Below are 22,465 nucleotides of genomic sequence, written 5' to 3'. Positions count from 1 at the left end.
GCAATGTTAATATTTGCTTACATGTCCCTTGGCAAGTTGACCTGCAATAAGGCGCTTTTGGTAGCCATCCACAAGCTTCTGCTTGACCACTTGACCACTAAATTGCTGCAGTTCAGCTAAATGTGTTGGTTTTCTGACATGGACTTGTTTCTTCAGCATTGTCCACACCTTTAAGTCAGGACTTAGGCAAGGCCATTGCCATCCATCCATCCATCTTCTTCCGCTTATCCGAGGTCGGGTCGCGGGGGCAGCAGCCTAAGCAGGGAAGCCCAGACTTCCCTCTCCCCAGCCACTTCGTCCAGCTCTTCCTGTGGGACCCCGAGGCGTTCCCAGGCCAGCCGGGAGACATAGTCTTCCCAACGTGTCCTGGGTCTTCCCCGTGGCCTCCTACCGGTCGGACGTGCCCTAAACACCTCCCTAGGGAGGCACTCGGGTGGCATCCTGACCAGATGCCCAAACCACCTCATCTGGCTCCTCTCCATGTGGAGGAGCAGCGGCTTTACTTTGAGCTCCCCCCGGATGACAGAGCTTCTCACCCTATCTCTAAGGGAGAGCCCCGCCACCCGGCGGAGGAAACTCATTTCGGCCGCTTGTACCCGTGATCTTGTCCTTTCGGTCATAACCCAAAGCTCATGACCATAGGTGAGAATGGGGAGGTAGATCGACCGGTAAATTGAGAGCTTTGCCTTCCGGCTCAGCTCCTTCTTCACCACAACGGATCGATACAGCGTCCACATTACTGAAGACGCCACACCGATCCGCCTGTCGATCTCACAATCCACTCTTCCCTCACTCGTGAACAAGACTCCGAGGTACTTGAACTCCTCCACTTGGGGCAAGATCTCCTCCCCAACCCAGAGATGGCACTCCACCCTTTTCGGGCGAGAACCATGGACTCGGACTTGGAGGTGCTGATTCCCATCCCAGTCGCTTCACACTCGGCTGTGAACTGATCCAGTGAGAGCTGAAGATCCTGGCCAGATGAAGCCATCAGGACCACATCATCTGCAAAAAGCAGAGACCTAATCCTGCAGCCACAAACCAGATCCCCTCAACGCCTTGACTGCGCCTAGAAATTCTGTCCATAAAAGTTATGAACAGAATGGGTGACAAAGGGCAGCCTTGGTGGAGTCCAACCCTCACCGGAAACGTGTCCGACTTACTGCCGGCAATGCGGACCAAGCTCTGACACTGATCATACAGGGAGCGGACTGCCACAATCAGACAGTCCGATACCCCATACTCTCTGAGCACTCCCCACAGGACTTCCCGAGGGACACGGTCGAATGCCTTCTCCAAGTCCACAAAACACATGTAGACTGGTTGGGCAAACTCCCATGCACCCTCAAGGACCCTGCCCAGAGTATAGAGCTGGTCTACAGTTCCACGACCAGGACAAAAACCACACTGTTCCTCCTGAATCCTGAAGGCCATTGTAAAACCTTAATTCTAGCCTGATTTAGCCATGCCTTTACCACTCTTGACGTGTGTTTGGGGCATACTTGCCAACATTGAGACCTTCGAAATCGGGAATGGTATTTTTTTTTTTTTTTGTCATAAAAAAATACAATCATGTGTGCTTACGGACTGTATCCCTGCAGACTGTATTGATATATAATGTAGGAACCACAATATTAATAACAGAAAGAAACAACCCTTTTGCATACCTGCCAACTACTCCGGTTTTCCCGTAATTAGTACGGTTTTCATCAACCTATTCCGGGTTACGGTTGCAGTGATAAAAAATACGGTTTCTCATTAATTAAAAAAAAATATTAAAAAAAAAGTTTTATTCACGAAATCGCGTAACAACAATGACAATCGACTCTGCTTCCCGTAACTTCCTATCGAGCCATTCCGAATGCCATGCGCGAGGCTATTTATAGCACCGCTGCCAAGCACGAGGCACCAGTTGCCATTGTTTCCAAACGAGCGATCGATCATGGAATCAGCCGGAGAAAAATCGCAAACGAGTCTTAAACCGAAAAGAAAACTGCAGTCATTCCGTGAAGAATATTCAAAAGCCTATCCGGGAATAATTATCCCTTCCAAAAAGGGTGAAAACTACGCGAATTGCACCTTGTGCAGACAAGATTTTTCGATCGGACACGGAGGAATTAGCGATGTAAAAGACCACGTTGGGACAAAAAAACACAAGTCTAATGCCGTTGCTAGCGATACAAGTGGAAAACTTTCAACGTTTTTCGGATTTTAGCCACAAAAAGGTAATGACACCAATGTTATCTATTGGAATTGTTTAGTACTGTTATACTGTTAAAAGTGTTTATACTATTTATGCTTTCAAGTCCAAGTTGAAGAAATCTTGTTAAATGTTGACAGCATAACTACCAAAATACAGAAGTATGTCCTTAATATTTTTGCAGTGCTATTTCTGTTGAAAAGTTCAAATGATTACATTAGAGATGTGATGTGCCACTTTTCAAGTGTCTGATGGCTTCAATTCATTTTCATTCATTTTTCATATTTTGAATTCTTTTGAAAGGCTTACAAAAAAACTACATTTGAATTGTAATTCCATGCTATTGACAGGACTATTAATTTTAATGAAGTTAGCTTACCATGTTTACAGTATGATCATTGTGATAGAAATGTGAATTTTAGGCACAGAATATTTTTTACAATTGAACAAGGCAGTAGATTATACAAGCTTGGACAGAAAGTTAATTTTTTTTTTAATGGAATTGTTTAGTACTGTTTTACCATTTGTTTACTGTAAAAAGTGTTTATACTTTCAATGAACAAATGGAAGTCTTGTGAAAGGTTGACAGGATAACTGGCATTAACTGTCAAAATAATTTCAAACTATTGAAGTTAGCTTACAGAATAAACATGTCAATCAACCCATATGATTTTTGCTGTAATATTTTTGTTTTGAAAAGTCACTGTGACTGATAGAAAAGTGATGGTTTTAGCAACATTTTAACCTGTCTGAATGCTAATAATCATTTTGCGTCGGGGGGCGAAGCCTGAACCCCCCATCAGGACTTTGTCCTGGACCTACCGGGGCCTGCGGCCCTTGGACCCTGGCTACTAGGTTTTTCTGATTTCAAAAGTTGGCAGGTATGTTTTTGTGTGAATGAGTGTAAATGGGGGAGGGAGGTTTTTTGGGTTGGTGCACTAATTGTAAGTGTATTAAAAAAATATATATATATATATTTTTTTCTTTATTTTTCTTTTCTTGTGCGGCCCGGTACCAATCGATCCACGGACCGGTACCGGGTGGTTGGGGACCACTGTTGTAGAGGACGTTAAAAGCAGTGCTTTTAAGGTACGCCCCCAATATTGTTGTCCGGGTGGAAATCGGGAGAAATTCGGGAGAATGGTTGTCCCGGGAGATTTTCGGGAGGGGCACTGAAATTCGGGAGTCTCCCGGGAAAATCGGGAGGGTTAGCAAGTATGGTTTGGGGTCATTGTGCTTTTGGAACACCCAACTGCGCCCAAGACCCAACCTCCGGGCTGATGATTTTAGCTTGTCCTGAAGAATTTGGAGGTAATCCTCCTTTTTCATTGTCCCATTTACTCTCTGTAAAGCAGCAGTTCCATTGGCAGCAAAACAGGCCCAGAGCATAATACTACCACCACCATGCTTGACGGTAGGTATGGTGTTCCTGGGATTAAAGGCCTCACCATATCTCCTCCAAACATATTGCTGGGTATTGTGGCCAAACAGCTCACTTTTTGTTTCATCTGACATCACATGGACAAAGATAAGACCTTCTGGAGGAAAGTTCTGTGGTCAGAGGAAACAAAAATGGAGCTGTTTGGCCATAATACCCAGCAATATGTTTGGAAGAGAAAAGGTGAGTGTCAGAAAAATTGTATGTAAATTATCAAAAAACTTTCCGTTCAATGAGTTCCCAGTGAACAGACAAGAGGCTGTCTTTGTTGCACCAAACCAAAGGCTTGGAAAATTCCATTGTGTACGATGGGACGAGACGGGAGGGGTGTTTCTATTTTGATCCAAGACCTGCCCAAGCTCGATCCAGGATCAGTCCAAGCCCAAGGCATCTTTTTCTTTTGTGTTAAGGTGACCGAAAACAATGGCTGTTTACATACCCCCCCATTCCTTTAGAAACAGCTGTTATGTAAACAGGGAAAGTCCAAATAAAAAGAGGTGGCGTACAATCTTTCGCCAGAGTGTGGGTGACACTGTAAGAGGTTACATTAATCATAACAAATGTTTTTCAGAATGAAGTTGTAATAATATACAAGAAAAAATTACCATAGTATAAAGTTAAAGTAGCAATGATTGTCACACACACACTAGGTGTGGCGAAATTTGTCCTCTGCATTTGACCCATCCCCTTGTTCACCCCCTGGGAGGTGAGGGGAGCAGTGGGCAGCAGCGGTGCCGCGCCCGGGAATCATTTTTGGTGATGTAACCCCCAATTCCAACCCTTGATGCTGAGTGCCAAGCAGGGAGGTAATGGCTCACATTTTTATAGTCTTTGGTATGACTCGGCCGGGGTTTGAACTCACAACCTACCCATCTCAGGGCGGACACTCTAACCACGAGGCCACTGAGTAGGTAATATGACAAGAATAACGCAGTAATATTTTTAGTAAAAAGAGCTCATATTATAGGAAAAAAAGTAGTACTGTAACAAGAATAAAGTTGTAGTATTATGCAAAACAATTGTAAAGGTTGAGTAAAAAAAGTTAGTTTCTTTTAATTATGTTTAAAAAATGTGCTGTAATAGGACAATAATACCGTGGTAACATTTTTGAGAAAAAAACAAGCAAACATATTACACGAAAAAAACGTTTAAAAATTTTATTATAAGACATTTATTTCAGAATGCAGTTGTAATAATACACAAGAAAACAATTCCATAATATGACAAGAATAACGCAGTAATATTTTTTGTCAAAAGAGCTCATATTATAGGAAAAAAGTAGTACTGTAACAAGAATAAAGTTGTAGTATTATGCAAAACAATTCTAAAGGTTGAGTAAAAAAAGTTAGTTTCTTTTAATTATGTTTAAAAAATGTGCTGTAATAGGACAATAATACCATGGTCACATTTTTGAGAAAAAAACAAGCAAACATATTACACGAAAAAAACGTTTAAAAATTTTATTATAAGACATTTATTTCAGAATGCAGTTGTAATAATACACAAGAAAAAAATTCCATAATATGACAAGAATAACGCAGTAATATTTTGTCAAAAGAGCTCATATTATAGGAAAAAAGTAGTACTGTAACAAGAATAAAGTTGTAGTATTATGCAAAACAATTCTAAAGGCTGAGTAAAAAAATAAATATTTTTTAGTTATGTTAAAAAAATGTGCTGTAATAGGACAATAATACTGTGGTAAAATTTTTGAGACAAAAACAAGCAAACATATTACACGAAAAAAACGATTAAAATGTTTATATTAATCATAAGAATTTTTTTTCAGAATGAAGTTGTTATAATATACAAGAAAAAAATTACCATAATATGACAAGAATAACGCAGTAATATTTTTAGTAAAAAGAGCTCATATTATAGGAAAAAAGTAGTACTGTAGCAAGAATAAAGTTGTAGTATTATGCAAAACAATTGTAAAGGTTGAGTAAAAAAAGTTAGGTTTTTTTAATTATGTTTAAAAAATGTGCTGTAATAGGACAATAATACTGTGGTAACATTTTTGAGAAAAAAACAAGCAAACATATTACACGAAAGAAACGTTTAAAAATGTTATTAATTGTAAGAAATTTATTTCAGAATGCAGTTGTAATAATAGACAAGAAAAAAATTCCATAATATGACAAGAATAACGCAGTAATATTTTTTGTCAAAAGAGTTCATATTATAGGAAAAAAGTAGTACTGTAACAAGAATAAAGTTGTAGTATTATGCAAAACAATTCTAAAGGCTGAGTAAAAAAAAAAAATTTTTTAGTTATGTTAAAAAAATGTGCTGTAATAGGACAATAATATTGTGGTAAAATTTTTGAGACAAAAACAAGCAAACATATTACACGAAAAAAACGATTAAAGTTTTTATATTAATCATAAGAATTTTTTTTCAGAATGAAGTTGTTATAATATACATGTTTTTCCTCAATTGAGCCAAATTGAATCCCGTCTCTGTTTATTTCCTTGCTTCTTGTCTGTTTTAATAGATGTCATCGATGTTTAAACCTGACAGTGAGGCCTTTAATGCCAGGAACACCATACCTACCGTCAAGCATGGTGGTGGTAGTATTATGCTCTGGGCCTGTTTTGCTGCCAATTGAACTGGTGCTTTACAGAGAGTAAATTGGACAGTGAAAAAGGAGGATTACCTTTTTATTTTCATTTGGAATAATCCTTGTATTTTTGTTGCAGGCTGTATGTATGAAAGTCGAGAGCGTGCCAGCGGGGAGATGTGGGACGATGTTTCGGACCCCTGTGCTGTGTGCGTGTGTCACGAGGGGTCCGTAAGCTGCCAGACAAAGCGCTGCCCCCCTGCAGACTGTAAGCACCCGGTGCAGAGACAGTGCTGCATGTCCTGTGATGGTGAGGCAAACCTTCACATATCACTGATGCTCATCTAGAAACGCTCATTTCCTGCTTCCTGCAGGCTGCATGTTTCATGGGAGAGAATACGCTGACGGCACAGAGTTTGCTGACGATAAAGACCCCTGTGCTGTGTGTTACTGCTACGGGGGGGAGGTGGTCTGCAGCAGACTGCCCTGCTATGGAGACTGCCGTCATCCTTACAAAGCACCTGGACAATGCTGTGGAGAATGTCAACGTGAGTAATACTCTTTAACTACTGTATTTCCACTTAACCCACCAAACTGAGAAAATATGCTTCTTTTAAAGTAAGAATGGGCATTATGAATGATGCTCAGGATCAGTTAAAAGTAGCTCTGTTTTTATGTGTATTTTTGGGGCTTTTTTTAGAGAGAAAAAAATGGCACTTGTTCAATAAGAAAGCATTTGAAAGTTGACGTTATGAGAATAAAACCATAACTTGTCGTTTTGGAACACAGGTGTCAAACTGAAGGCCCGGGGGCCAAATCTGGCCCGCCACATTATTTTACGAGGCCCGCGAAAGCCTGGAAATAATATGCATTAATAAAATGCTTAATCTTTTCTTACTAAATATATTTGTTCTTTCCCTTTTGACATTAAAAATCATGTACTGCATGCAAATGCATATCTTTTAAAATTCAATACTATGAAAAAAAAGTGGTACTGTAACAACAATAAAGTTGTAGTATTTGTCAAGACTTGGTCCGAGGTGTGTGCTTTTCCAGGATGCAACGGAAAGTTGGCTCGTGAATGAAGGTACATGATTTATTATTATAAAAAAAAAAAGGAATAAATGAAAGCGCACACAGTGGCGGAGAATAAACTATGAAACCAAAAGACTATAGCAAAAAAGTACAAACAAAAAACACGCACAGTGGCGGAGAACAAACTATGAAACCAAAAAGACTATAAATATGGAACAAAAACTTACTTGGCTTGGACAGGAATAGTTGCTTGAGAAATTGACATGGAAAGAAGTATCAGGCATGAACAGAGCATAAATGTGTTGAGGTCGTCAGGACGAACAACAGAAAATGAATGAACTTAAATACTATGGACATGATTAGTGAAAGCAGGTGCGTGACTCAAAATGTGAAACAGGTGCGTGACGTGACAGGTGAAAACTAATGGTTGCTATGGTGACAAACAAGAGTGCACAATGAGTCCAAACGTGGAACAGGTGAAACTAATGGGTAATCATGCAAACAAGACAAGGGAGTGAAAAGCCAGAAACTAAACAAAACATGACTTAAAACAAAACATGATTACACAGACATGACAGTATTATGCAAAACAATTCTAAAGGTTGAGTAAAAAAACCTTTTTTTTTTTTAGAATAAAGTCATGATATTACAAAAATGTGCCGTAATAGGACAATAATACTGTGGTAAAATTTTGGAGAGAAAAAACAAGCAAACTTATTACACGAAAAAACGTTTAAAAATGTTATATTAATTAAAGTCATAAGAAAATGTTTTTCAGAATGAAGTTGTAATAATATACAAAAAATAATTACCATAATACGACAAGAATAACGCAGTAATATTTTTAGTAAAAAGAGCTCATATTGTAGGAAAAATTTAGTACTGTAACAAGTATAAAGTTGTAGTATTATGCAAAACAATTCTAAAGGTTGAGTAAATTTATTTTTTATTTTTTTAGAATTATGTTAAAAAAATGTGCCGTAATAGGACAATAATACCGTGGTAAAATTTTTTACACAAAAACAAACAAACATATTACACGAAAGAAACATTTAAAAATGTTATATTAATCATAACAAATGTTTTTCAGAAGTTGTAATAATATACAAGAAAAAATTACCATAATATGACAAGACTAACGCAGTAATATTTTTAGTAAAAATAGCTCATATTATAGGAAAGAAGTTGTACTGTAACAAGAATAAAGTTGTAGTATTATGCAAAACAATTCTAAAGGTTGAGTAAAAAAAGTTTTGTTTTTTTAATTATGTTTAAAAAATGTGCTGTAATAGGACAATAATACCGTGGTAACATTTTTGAGACAAAAACAAGCAAACATATTACACGAAAGAAACGTTTAAAAATATTATTAATTATAAGAAATGTATTTCAGAATGCAGTTGTAATAATACACAAGAAAACATTTCCATAATATGACAAGAATAACGCAGTAATATTTAGTAAAAATAGCTCATATTATAGGAAAAAAGTAGTACTGTAACAAGAATAAAGTTGTAGTATTATGCAAAACAATTCTAAAGGTTGAGTAAAAAAAATATTTTTTTTAGTTATGTTGAAAAAATGTGCTGTAATAGGACAATAATACTGTGGTAAAATTTTTGAGACAAAAACAAGCAAACATATTACACGAAAGAAACGTTTAAAAATGTTATATTAATCATAACAAATGTTTTTCAGAATGAAGTTGTAATAATATACAAAAATTACCATAATATGACAAGAATAACGCAGTAATATTTTTAGTAAAAAGAGCTCATATTATAGGAAAAAAGTAGTACTGTAACAAGAATAAAGTTGTAGTATTATGCAAAACAATTCTAAAGGTTGAGTAAAAAAACTTTTTTTTTTTTTTTTTTTAGAATAAAGTCATGATATTACAAAAATGTGCCGTAATAGGACAATAATACTGTGGTAAAATTTTGGAGAAAAAATACAAGCAAACATATTACACGAAAAAACATTTAAAAATGTTATATTAATTAAAGTCAAAAGAAAATTTTTTCAGAATGAAGTTGTAATAATATACACACAATAATTACCATAATATGACAAGAATAACGCAGTAATATTTTTAGTAAAAAGAGCTCATATTATAGGAAAAATTTAGTACTGTAACAAGAATAAAGTTGTAGTATTATGCAAAACAATTCTAAAGGTTGAGTAAATTTATTTTTTATTTTTTTAGAATTATGTTAAAAAAATGTGCCATAATAGGACAATAATACTGTGGTAACATTTTTGAGACAAAAACAAGCAAACATATTACACGAAAGAAATGTTTAAAAATGTTATATTAATCATAACAAATGTTTTTCAGAATGAAGTTGTAATAATATACAAAAATTACCATAATATGACAAGAATAACGCAGTAATATTTTTAGTAAAAAGAGCTCATATTGTAGGAAAAATTTAGTACTGTAACAAGAATAGAGTTGTAGTATTATGCAAAACAATTCTAAAGGTTGTGTTGTGATCCGCTGCCCGGATCATATTTTTTATTTACGTTTTCAAGATACTTGTGTTTTTGGTTAGTTTTGGACTCCTTGAGTACCTGTTTTGTACACTTGAGTTTGTTGCCATGGCTACTTATTATTTTCACCTGCCGCGTTTGTTCCCGACACGCACCTGTTTGTCATCACTGACATTATTATTTAAGTCTGTCCTCCCTGTCATTCGTTCTGGCTTCGTAGTTTGTTTTCATGCAACAGTTGACGACTTTTGTTCTGGCTCGGTACCTGTTAGCTTCCACGCTTATCTTTGTTAGTTTTTACCTTCTAGCTCCCATGCTAGCTCTTTTAGTTTTTGCCTTATGTGCTATGAGCACCCTTTTCTTTGTTCCAGTATAATTTATTCCGGTAAATAAATCATTTATTTTACCTTCACGCTGTGTCCGAAGTCCGTTGCATCCTGAGAGAACGAACCCCGCATCACAATGCGCCCCGGTCGTCACAGGTTGAGTAAAAAAATATTTTTTTAGTTATGTTAAAAAAATGTGCCGTAATAGGACAATAATACTGTGGTAACATTTTTGAGACAAAAACAAGCAAACATATTACACAAAAAAAACGATTACAATTGTTATATTAATCATAAGAATTTTTTTTCAGAATGAAGTTGTTATAATATACAAGAAAAAATTGCCATAATATGACAAGAATAACACAGTAATATTTTTAGTAAAAAGAGCTCATATTATAGGAAAAAAGTAGTACTGTAACAAGAATAAAGTTGTAGTATTATGCAAAACAATTCTAAAGGTTGAGTAAAAAAACTTTTTTTTTTTTTAGAATTATGTTAAAAAAATGTGCCGTAATAGGACAATAATACTGTGGTAACATTTTTGAGACAAAAAGAAGCAAACATATTACATGAAAAAAACTTTTACAAATGTTATGTTAATCATAAGACATTTTTTTCAGAATGAAGTTGTTATAAGATAGAAGACAACATGTCGAAGTTACATGAATAAAGTCATCATTTTTTTTTGCGTAAAAATCCGAATTAAGCTGTAATATTTTCAGAAATGTTTTTATATTACGGGATGAAAATGTGTATAAAGCCATAATGGTCAGAATGTTGTTTAGGAAAATTACAAGAACCAAGCTATATTTTTTGTTAATAGAGCCATAATGTTTTAAGAATAAAGCCATACCATCCTCAGAAAAGTCATACTAATACCAACAAATTAGAGAATAAAGTCATAATATTTTCAGAAAAAATGTATAACTAATGGTACTCAGAAACACCAAATATTTGTTCTAGTAAAAGTACAAAATAAATGAAAGTCATACCTTTATGAAACTGTCACGTTCAAACACTGAGGACATCTATTAAACAAGACAAAAGGCAAGGAATCAAACAGAGACAGAATTCAATTTGGACTCAATATTGAGGAGAGACATGGCCACTGCACTCTCTGTACAGTCCTGCACAACGCTCTGACCAAGAAGGTTTTCGTCTCCTCTTTTATTCAGATGTTCAATGTTCACGCACCAACACATGTCACAGCAGGAATGGGAAGTATGTAAAACAGTCATTGTTTTCGGTCGCTTTGAAGACCAAGAAGAGGATTTCTCGGGCTTGGGCTCTTCCTGGATCCAGCTGGGGCAGGTGTCGGAGGACAATGGATAACCCCTCCCGTCTCCTGACCACAGCGACTTCAAGAGGGCAGTGGGTCGTAAATAGCGTTGACCTCGGTTACCAAATAGTTGGAAGAGAGTTTGTGAAATACTTCAGAGAGAGTTCGTTTAACACTTCAAAGAGAGTTCCTCTGGAAGTTGAGCAGATCCTGCCATCTGTCCGTGTTGAAATCACAGTGGCGTTTCACCAGCCTTCTTCCTCTTGTTAGGCCTCGAAAGACAGCATTCATAATACAACGTTTCTTTTGTGATAACTTACAAACAATTATTCCAACATATAAAACAGTAAAAAGTAGAACCTGGACCTTTGAACTGACGATTTATATTTCAAACCAAAAAAAGTTAGCCACTTCCTCCAAATCCAAGTGCTATGTTTAGTCTCCTCTCTGACGTTAACTCTGTCTTCATTTGTCAGGATGCTTTTACAACGGCGATGTCCTCTCTAATGGACAGTCTATTCCAGATCCGGGCAACTCTTGCTCTGAATGCACCTGCCAGGTAGATTGTTTTTTTTTCTGTCATCGCTCACAACACAACATGTGACGCGTGTATTTCCTTTCAGACTGGCACTGTTGGCTGTGTGAAAAGGTTGTGTGTTCCAGCGCTCTGTCCTCACCCTGACTCTGACACTTGTGGATGTCCAGTCTGTCACGGTGCGTCAACTCCTCATATTGTCTTGTATGTACTCTATGATGCAACAATAGTGGATACACTTTATGCAGGTATAGAGTGCAAAGTAACGCTACATTTTGGCATGTAAACTAATGGATAAAATGTGTCATTGGAATTTGATTCTTCCAGTGATTCTCAAACTGCGGTACACGTATGACTAGGGGTACCCCAAAGAATCGCTTCATTAAATATTCCAAAACAGTGTTGCTGTTCAAACTATGTGTAATGTTACAGTGGCCAATTTTTTTAATATACAGTCACGTTCAAAAGTGTACATACTAGAGATGCGCGGATAGGCAATTATTTCATCCGCAACCGCATCAGAAAGTCGTCAACCATCCGCATCCACCCGATCTAACATTTGATCAGAACCGCACCCGCCCGTTGTTATATATCTAATATCGACGATGCAAGGCATTAGTGAGGTTATAAAGCTTTTGCCTGTTAAAGAAAGGAGACTGATCCAATGCAGCACAGACATTCGCATGCCACGCTGTCACGACCCAGACGCACACCAGTGCGCAATCATATGGGAGCCGCGCTGAGCGCACCTCCAAGCGCATCTCGCTGCCGGCGACGGCCGGGTATGGGCCCGACGCTCCAGCGCCATCCATTTTCAGGGCTAGTTGATTCGGCAGGTGGGTTGTTACACACTCCTTAGCGGGTTCCAACTTCCATGGCCACCGTCCTGCTGTCTATATCAACCAGGGTGAGCCCCACCCCTTTTGTGAGCGCACTGCGCGCGGAGTGACCCCTGTTACGCGCCCCCGGCAACAGGGGTGGCGGGCAGGTAAGCTGCGCGGGCGGAGCGCGTGGAGTGACCCCTGTTACGAGCCCCCGGCCACGGGGGTGGCGGGCAGGTAAGCTGCTTACCTGCTGCGCGTGACGCCGACGAAGGCGGACGAGGCGGGGTGTCGGTGCGGTGGGCGCGGTGGTGACCCTGGACATGCGTCGGGCCCTTCTCGCGGATCGCCTCAGCTACGGCTCCCGGTGGGGCCCTCTCGGGGAAAGGGGCCTCGGTCCCGGACCCCGGCGAGGCGTCCCTTCTCCGCTCCGTAAAAGTGTACATCTCTTTTTTTTTTCTTCTTCTGTTGTGGCATATGCTGCAGGTGCCTGCTCGTTTTTCGTATGTGGGTAACAACATTTAACTATGTATATATATTTACCAATTGGTTTAACTGCCACCCGCCTGAATCTATTTAAAATCTAATTTTTTTTTATTTCAACCGCCCGACCCGACCCGCGGATAAAATCAAATTTTTTTTTAAATTTCATCCGCCTGATCCGCGGATAATCCGCGGACTCCGCGGTTGTGCCCGCAAACCGCGCATCTCTAATACATACACTTGTAAAGAACATCATGTCATGGCTGTCTTGAGTTTCCAATCATTTCTACAACTCTTATTTTTTTGTGATGTAGTGATTGGAGCACATACTTGTTGCTCACAAAAAACATTCATGAAGTTTGCTTCTTTGATGAATTTATTATGTGTCTACTGAAAATGTGAGGGTGAAAAGTATACATACAGCAATGTTAATATTTGCTTACATGTCCCTTGGCAAGTTGACCTGCAATAAGGCGCTTTTGGTAGCCATCCACAAGCTTCTGCTTGACCACTTGACCACTCCTCTTGACAAAATTGGTGCAGTTCAGCTAAATGTGTTGGTTTTCTGACATGGACTTGTTTCTTCAGCATTGTCCACACCTTTAAGTCAGGACTTTGGGAAGGCCATTCTAAAACCTTCATTCTAGCCTGATTTAGCCATTCCTTTACCACTTTTGGGGTGTGTTTGGGGTCATTGTCCTGTTGGAACACCCAATTGCGCCCAAGACCCAACCTCCGGGCTGATGATTTTAGCTTGTCCTGAAGAATTTGGAGGTAATCCTCCTTTTTCATTGTCCCATTTACTCTCTGTAAAGCAGCAGTTCCATTGGCAGCAAAACAGGCCCAGAGCATAATACTACCACCACCATGCTTGACGGTAGGGATGGTGTTCCTGGTATTAAAGGCCTTACCTTTTCTCCTCCAAACATATTGCTGGGTATTGTGGCCAAACAGCTACATTTCTGTTTCATCTGCCATCACATGGACAAAGATAAGACCTTCTGCAGGAAAGTTCTGTGGTCACATAATAAATTCATAAAAGAAGCAAACTTCATGAATGTTTTTTGTGAGCAACAAGTATGTGCTCCAATCACTACATCACAAACAAATAAGAGTTGTAGAAATGATTGACAGCCATGACATGATGTTCTTTACAAGTCTATCTACACTTTTGAATGATTAAAAAAACCCTCTGCCTTGTTTGTAATGAATATTTAGGCCTACTACACTACTGTTGGTCATTATGGTGGTAGTGTTTTCTGGGGTGGTTCTTTGTGAAAACATTTAGTGTCCGTGCAGGTTGTCACTTCCACTGTATTTGACTGTTGGTCATTATGGTGGTAGTTGGAGAAGCAAGTGTTTTCTGGGGTGGTTCTTTGTGAAAGGAGCATTGTGTCCGTGCAGGTTGTCACTTCCAAGGTGAGAAGTACTTTGATGACATTTAGTGTCCGTGCAGGTTGTCACTTCCAAGGTGAGAAGTACTTTGATGGACAGATCCTGGCAGGAGGACAAGATGGCTGCCAAGAGTGCTCGTGTTCAGTGAGTGAAAGAAGCTTCCTGTTTACTGCCACCACATGTGCTCATTGGTATGTTGGCCACAGAGCGGTGAGGTGGTGTGCGCCCGGCCAAGATGTCCCGCCCTCTCCTGCACTCACCCGGCGCTGGACGTGTGTGCGTGCGGCGTGTGTGACGGCTGCACATTTGAGGGACGGGACTGTTTCAACGGAGAGAGATTCACTGACCCCGTGGATGCTTGTCAGCTCTGCTCGTGTCTGGTGCGTATATACCACTCTTTATATACCTTTTATACACCACTCTTTATATACACCACTCTTTATATACCTTTTATACACCACTCTTTATATACACCACTGTTTTTATACCTTTTATACACCACTCTTTATATACCTTTTATACACCACTCTTTATATACCTTTTATACACCACTCTTTATATACCTTTTATATACCACTGTTTATATACCTTTTAAACACCACTGTTTATATACCTTTTATATACCACTGTTTATATACCTTTTATATACCACTGTTTATATACCTTTTATATACCACTGTTTATATACCTTTTATATACCACTGTTTATATACCTTTTATACACCACTGTTTATATACCTTTTATACACCACTGTTTATATACCTTTTATATACCACTGTTTTTATACCTTTTATACACCACTGTTTTTATACCTTTTATACATCACTGTTTTTATGCCTTTTATACACCACTGTTTTTATACCTTTTATACACCACTGTTTTTATACCTTTTATATACCACTGTTTTTATACCTTTTTATACACCACTGTTTTTGTACCTTTTATACACCACTGTTTTTGTACCTTTTATACACCACTGTTTTTATACCTTTCCAGAGGCACACCACCAGTAGAAAACGTTAAAAAATGAAACTGTTTTCCTGTGTGTAGTGCTTTAGTTCTTGTCTTGCGCTGTTATTTTGGTGGCCCTTCCTGTTTTGTTGGTGTTTTCCTGTAGCAGTTTCATGTCTTCCTTCGAGCGATATTCCACGCACCTGCTTTGTGTTAGCAAGCAATGCTATTTACGTTGTTGCTATCCTTCTTTGTGTGGACATTGTTGATTGTCATGTCATGTACGGATGTACTTTGTGGACGCCGTAAGTTTTTGCTGTCGTCCAGCATTCTGTTTCTGTTGACTTTGTAGCCAGTTCAGTTTTACTTTCGTTTTGCATAGCCATTGCCTTTTCCTTTCCCTTTCCTTTCTGTTCAATTTTGGTTTAAGCATTACATACCTTTTTTACCTCCACGCTGCCTCCCGCTGTGGTCTGCATATCGGGACATACTTGCCAACCCTCACGATTTTCCCAGGAGACTCCCGAATTTCAGTGCCCCTTCCCAAAATCCCCCTGGACAACCATTCTCCTGAATTTCTCCCGATTTCCACCCGTACAACAATATTGGGGGCGTGCCTTAAGCGTCCTCCACCTGAAACCTTCACCCTTTAACAGCAGCATGCTGTGCAGGCGTCTGCTTTTCCTCCATATAAACAGCGTGCCGGCCCAGTCACATAATAATGTAGCGTTGGACGGGTTTAACAATGGTCTTTACTCGAAGATGTCAAGAAATGCTGACACGTTGTATGATCTTTTAACTGGTTTAATGATAACATTAATTTCAAGCACGCACATACACAAGTGAATGTCAACAGCCATACAGGTCACACTGTGGGTAGCCGTATAAACAACTTTAACACTGTTACAAATATGCGCCACACTGTGAACCCACACCAAACAAGAATGACAAACACATTTCGGGAGAACATCCCCACCGTAAAACGACAATAACATAAACACAACAGAACAAATACCCAGAAGCCCTTGTAGCACTAACTCTTCCGGGATGCTACGATAACATCTACGGCTTTTGGAGCTCAGTGCACAACTGCACACACAACAGGAAGGAGACCAAGCAGAAGAACAAAGAAGAGACATGGCGACGACGAGTAAGAAGAAGAAATACGCTTGCAAGTACCAGATTTTATGTTAGAGTGTTTTACTTGTTTTAAGTGTTTTGGTCCTAAATGATGTCAGTAAGATATTACAGCTTGTTGCTGAGATTTGATGACCTATATTGAGTAAAACATGCTTGAAACTAGAATATCAAGTGTTGTGTCATCAACACTCACAAGTATAAAACTACTTTTTTAATGTCATCATTTCTTATTTCAAGCATGAAAAAAAAAATCCTGATGCCGAGCGCATATCATGATGTCAAGATAATGGCACTAGCATTTACTTCATATTTTTCAACATATTGAGTAAAAACATCTCTTTTTTTTTTCTACCAAGAAAAGTGCACTTGTTATTAGTGAGAATATACTTATTTTAAAGGTATTTTTGGGTTCAGTGAGGTTAGCGAATTTTACTACTTTTGGAAAGTCTTGACAAGCCAAATGTTCTTGTTCTATTGGCAGATAATTTTGCTGTTCAAATAAAATACCTCTAATTTATTTTTTTCTTGTTTTTGAACACTGACTTTTTGCAGTGTACCTGCTGCATACTTGACAACCCTCCCGGATTTTCCGGGAGACTCCCGAAATTTCAGCGCCTCTCCCGAAAACCTCCCGGGACAAATTTTCTCCCGAAATTCTGGCGTAGCTGGAGGCCACGCCCCCTCCAGCTCCATGCGGACCTGAGTCCGCTTTCCCACAATATAAAGAACGTCTACAGTAAAGCAGTCCGTCTGCCGTAAACAGCAATGTTGTGACACTCTTAAACAGGACAATACTGCCATTTAGTGCATTTGATGAAAGCAGCAATGCATCATCAGAGAGGGTGTTCAGCATGGTTAGAAAGATAGTGACAGAGAATAGAACAAGGATGGACAATTCAACCCTTAACTCAACAATGAGTAGATGAGTGTTATGTGTGTGTGTATATGTGTAAATAAATGAACACTGAAATTCAAGTATTTATTTTATTTATATATATATATATAGCTAGAATTCACTGAAAGTCAATTATTTCTTATATATATATATATATATATATATATATATATATATATATAAATATGTATATATTAGAGATGCGCGGTTTGCGGGCACAACCGCGGAGTCCGCGGATTATCCGCGGATCGGGCGCATGAAATTAAAAAAAATTAGATTTTATCCGCGGGTCGGGTCGGGCGGTTGAAATAAAAAAAAATGAGATTTTAAATAGATTCAGGCGGGTGGCAGTTAAACCAATTGGGAAATATATATACATAGTTAAATGTTGTTACCCACATACGAAAAACGAGCAGGCACCTGCAGCATATGCCACAACAGAAGAAGAAGAAAAAAAAAAGAGATGGACACGTTTACGGAGCGGAGAAGGGACGCCTCGCCGGGGTCCGGGACCGAGGCCCCTTCCCCCGAGAGGGCCCCACCGGGAGCCGTAGCTGAGGCGATCCGCGAGAAGGGCCCGACGCACGTCCAGGGTCACCACCGCGCCCACCGCACCGACACCCCGCCTCGTCCGCCTTCGCCGCGGCCGGCGTCACGCGCAGCAGGTAAGCAGCTTACCTGCCCGCCACCCCCGTGGCCGGGGGCTCGTAACAGGGGTCACTCCGCGCGCAGTGCACTCACGAAAGGGGTGGGGCTTACCCTGGTTGATATAGACAGCAGATAGGACGGTGGCCATGGAAGTCGGAACCCGCTAAGGAGTGTGTAACAACCCACCTGCCGAATCAACTAGCCCTGAAAATGGATGGCGCTGGAGCGTCGGGCCCATATACCCGGCCGTCGCCGGCAGCGAGACGCGCTTGGAGGTGCGCTCAGCGTGGCTCCCATATGATTGCGCACTGGTGTGCGTCTGGGTCGTGACAGCGTGGCACGCGAATGTCTGTGCTGCATTGGATCAGTCTCCTTTCTTTAACAGGCAAAAGCTTTATAACCTCACTAATGCCTTGCATCGTCTATATTAGATATATAACAACGGGCGGGTGGCGGGCGGATGCGGTTCTGATCAAATGTTAGATCGGGTGGATGGCGGATGGTTGACGACTTTCTGATACGGTTGCGGATGAAATAATTGCCTATCCGCGCATCTCTAATATATATATATATATATATATATATATATATATATATATATATGAAATACTTGACTTGGTGAATTCTAGCTGTAAATATACTCCTCCCCTCTTAACCACGCCCCAACCACCAGGTCTCAAGGTTGGCAAGTATGACCTGCTGTCACCTACTGACATGGAGTATTACGTGGTTCCCCTGTGGAGTTTTACACAGCACAGACTCTAAGCAACGACACATTATTTGCAGATTATAATTATTGATTTGCAAAAAAATATTTTTGGAACCAATTAGGTGAAGTTGCATAATCTCCCACGGCACACCGGACAATATCTCACGGCACAGTGGTTGAAAAACCGGTTTCCACCATGTGGACACGGGGCCAGTCTTGTTCTAAAATGACACTTGTCTCTGTGCAGAATGGCGGCGTGGTGTGTGTGCATGTGTCGTGTCCGAGCGTCACCTGTTTGCATCCGGTGACCCCGCCAGGTGAGTGCTGCCCCGTCTGCTCCGGGATTTGTCTCCATCAGGGGAAGGAATACCGGTCAGGATCATCCTTCCCTTCACCCTCCGACCCCTGCGCCTCCTGCTCCTGCCTGGTCAGTCAGCTTATTCCAACCTTTTACACCTCGCACATGTCATTTCAGAATTGATCAGTTTTGTTTCTCTGTTGTTCCCTTTTAGAATGAAGTGGTGACCTGTCTGAGGAGACCATGTCCAGTCCTGTGTTCCCACCCCATCCCGTCAGACACCTGCTGCCCCGCCTGTGACGCCTGTCTATATGAGGGTGTGGTCCGCTTCCTCGGCCACACTTTCACCCCCTCCTCCAAACCTTGCCAGCGCTGCACTTGTGTGAGAGGCACGGTCACCTGCGTGCCCCTCGTGTGCCCGCCTGCGCCCTGCAGCCGAGCCGTCGCCAAGCCAGGCCAGTGCTGCCCTGAGTGCACAGGTACTTCTCTCCATCTTGCACTGTACATCTTTGGAAGTTTCAACATTCCTTTCTTACATGATTCTTGCAGTACAAGAGCAGGTCATTTCAATATTTGATTCAATGGACAGAGGATTCGTGCCTTATGTCTTATCATATTTGTATCGGCCTTTCCAAGCTTACCAGGTTCTAAACCAAAAGGGCTGAGCCAGGGCAGGTGGTGCACTTTCATCCGCACTTCAAACTACAACTTAAGGCTTTCCAAAAATAGCTTCATTTGCAAAAAAAAAAAAAGGTTTTCTTTCCAATGTTAACAAAACAACTTTAACTACATCCATCCATCCATTTTCTACCGCTTGTCCCTTTCGGTGTCGCACCGGGTGCTGGAGCCTATCTCAACTGCATTCGGGCGGAAGGCGGGGTACACCCTGGACAAGTCGCCACCTCATCACAGGGCCAACACAGACAGACAGACAACATTCACACTCATCATTCACACACGAGGGACCATTTAGTGTTGCCAATCAACCTATCACCAGGTGCATGTCTTTGGAGGTGGGAGGGGCCTATCCCCAGGTGCATGTCTTTGGAGGTGGGAGGAAGCCGGAGTGACCAGAGGGAACCCACGGAGTAGTGATGGGTCCGGCAACACCGATGCATCGGCGCATGCGTCGAGCTCATAGAGCGAAACCCTGTGTCGGTTTTAGAAAGTCACGTGACCGATCATGAGCTGTTTTGGTCACGTGACCGATACGCCAACTGTGTCGCCTCCTCTGTGCCCTGTGAGCGGCTCTTTTCTACAGCCCGAGAAATAATAACTAAGAAGAGAAATCGTCTAAAATGTAATACGTCGGAAAAACTTTTTTTTTTTTTTTTTTAATAAAAATGTGTAAAAAAATAAAATTAAAACAATTCCCAGTCCACAATCATCCACAACACGTTCTCTTAGATTTCCATGTTATGATACATGTTCACATTATTTATTGACTGTATCTAAAAAAGATAAAAATATATTTTATTTAAATAAAGATATGAAATAATCCTAAATGAAATACAATGACTTGGTTTATATTATTGTATATACTAGGGCAGGGGTCACCAACGCGGTGCCCGCGGTCACCAGGTAGCCCGTAAGGACCAGATCAGTCGCCCGCTGGCCTGTTCTAAAAATAGCTCAAAGAGCAGCACTTACCAGTGAGCTGCCTCTATTTTTTTTAAATTGTATTTATTTACTAGCAAGCTGGTCTCGCTTTGCTTGACATTTTTAATTCTAAAAGAGACAAAACTCAAATAGAATTTGAAAATCCAAGAAAATATTTGAAAGACTTGGTCTTCACTTGGAATAAGCGGTAGAAAATGGATGGATGGATGGGTCTTCACTTGTTTAAATAAATTCATTTATTTTTTACTTTGCTTCTTATTACTTTTAGAAATACAATTTTAGAGAAAAAATACAACCTTAAAAATGATTTTGGGATTTTTAAACAAATATACCTTTTTACCTTTTAAATTTCTTCCTCTTCTTTCCTGACAATTTAAATCAATGTTCAAGTAAAAAAATTGTTTTATTATTGTAAAGAATAATAAATATTTTAGCTTCTGGTTATTTGTGAAATATTTCTTCAAACTTACTATGATTAAAATTCAAAAAAATTATTCTGGCAAATCTAGAAAATCTGTAGAATCAAATTTAAATCTTATTTCAAAGTATTTTGAATTTCTTTTAAAATGTTTGTTCTGGAAAATCTAGAAGAAATACTGATTCGTCTTTGTTAGAAATATAGCTTGGTCCAATTTGTTAAATATTCTAACAAAGTGCAGATTGGATTTTAACCAATTTAAAACATGTCATCAAAATTCTAAAATGTATCTTAATCAGGAAAAATGACTAATGATGTTCCATAAATTTTTTTTTTTATTTTTTTCAAAAAGATTCAAATTAGCTAGTTTTTCTCTTCTTTTTGTCGGTTGAATTTTGAATTTTAAAGAGTCGAAATTGAAGATAAACTATGTTTCAAAATTTTATTTTAATTTTTTTCGTGTTTTCTCCTCTTTTAAACCGTTCAATTAAGTGTTTTTTTCATCATTTATTCCCTACAAAAAACCTTCCCTAAAAGGGAAAAAAAATGTATGACGGAATGACAGACAGAAATACCCATTTTTTTATATATATAAATGTATTTATTTAGCTATTCTTGTTTAAATCACACTTACGTGTAACTTACAAATGACAATATATTTATTTATTTAAGTGTGTATCAAACTGGTAGCCCTTGGCATTAATCAGTACCCAAGAAGTAGTTTTTGGTTTCAAAAAGGTTGGTGACCCCTGTACTAGGGCATCAAATCAGTGTCAGTTGAGTCGGTCCATAGGTTGCCTGTAGGGATTTTTAATGTCCAGCAGATGTCAGTATTTAGTGACACAGTATCGACACAGTATCAATACAGTTTTGCAATGTGTCGAAACGCTTCATGACGCCTCATCAACCCATCACTACCACGGAGTCACGGGGAGAACATGCAAACTCCACACAGAAAGATCCCGAGCCCGGGATTGAACTCAGGACTACTCAGGACCTTTCTTATTGTGAGGCACATGCACTAACCCCTGTACCACCGTGCTGCCCATACTTTAACTACATATAAAGCTATAACCAAAACTAAACTCAAGTGGTCCAAGAATGTTGTCAGCGCCAGTCTCTCCACCCGACATTTGTCCAATCAGAGTCACCTGTGCTCCCCTACATGCTCTCCTCACAGGTGCTGTAAATGACACAGAACATAAACGACTTAC

General features: G+C 39.6%; 1 protein-coding gene across 1 annotated transcript in view; it reads left to right on the top strand.

Annotated features, from left to right (window-relative positions):
- The window catches only part of kcp (kielin cysteine rich BMP regulator), a 112,084-nt gene that overhangs the window by 60,514 nt on the left and 29,105 nt on the right, over window positions 1-22,465 (top strand). The window contains exons 25-32 of the mRNA XM_061970459.2: window positions 6,341-6,511; window positions 6,576-6,749; window positions 11,814-11,896; window positions 11,961-12,051; window positions 14,633-14,715; window positions 14,778-14,951; window positions 19,163-19,342; window positions 19,428-19,692. Of these exons, the coding sequence (XP_061826443.2) occupies window positions 6,341-6,511; window positions 6,576-6,749; window positions 11,814-11,896; window positions 11,961-12,051; window positions 14,633-14,715; window positions 14,778-14,951; window positions 19,163-19,342; window positions 19,428-19,692 (1,221 nt within the window). The remainder of the gene's footprint in view (window positions 1-6,340; window positions 6,512-6,575; window positions 6,750-11,813; window positions 11,897-11,960; window positions 12,052-14,632; window positions 14,716-14,777; window positions 14,952-19,162; window positions 19,343-19,427; window positions 19,693-22,465) is intronic.

Source organism: Nerophis lumbriciformis, linkage group LG10 (assembly GCF_033978685.3).
Source record: "Nerophis lumbriciformis linkage group LG10, RoL_Nlum_v2.1, whole genome shotgun sequence".
Taxonomy (NCBI): Eukaryota; Metazoa; Chordata; class Actinopteri; order Syngnathiformes; family Syngnathidae; genus Nerophis; species Nerophis lumbriciformis.
This window is presented reverse-complemented; position numbering and strand designations above follow the sequence as displayed.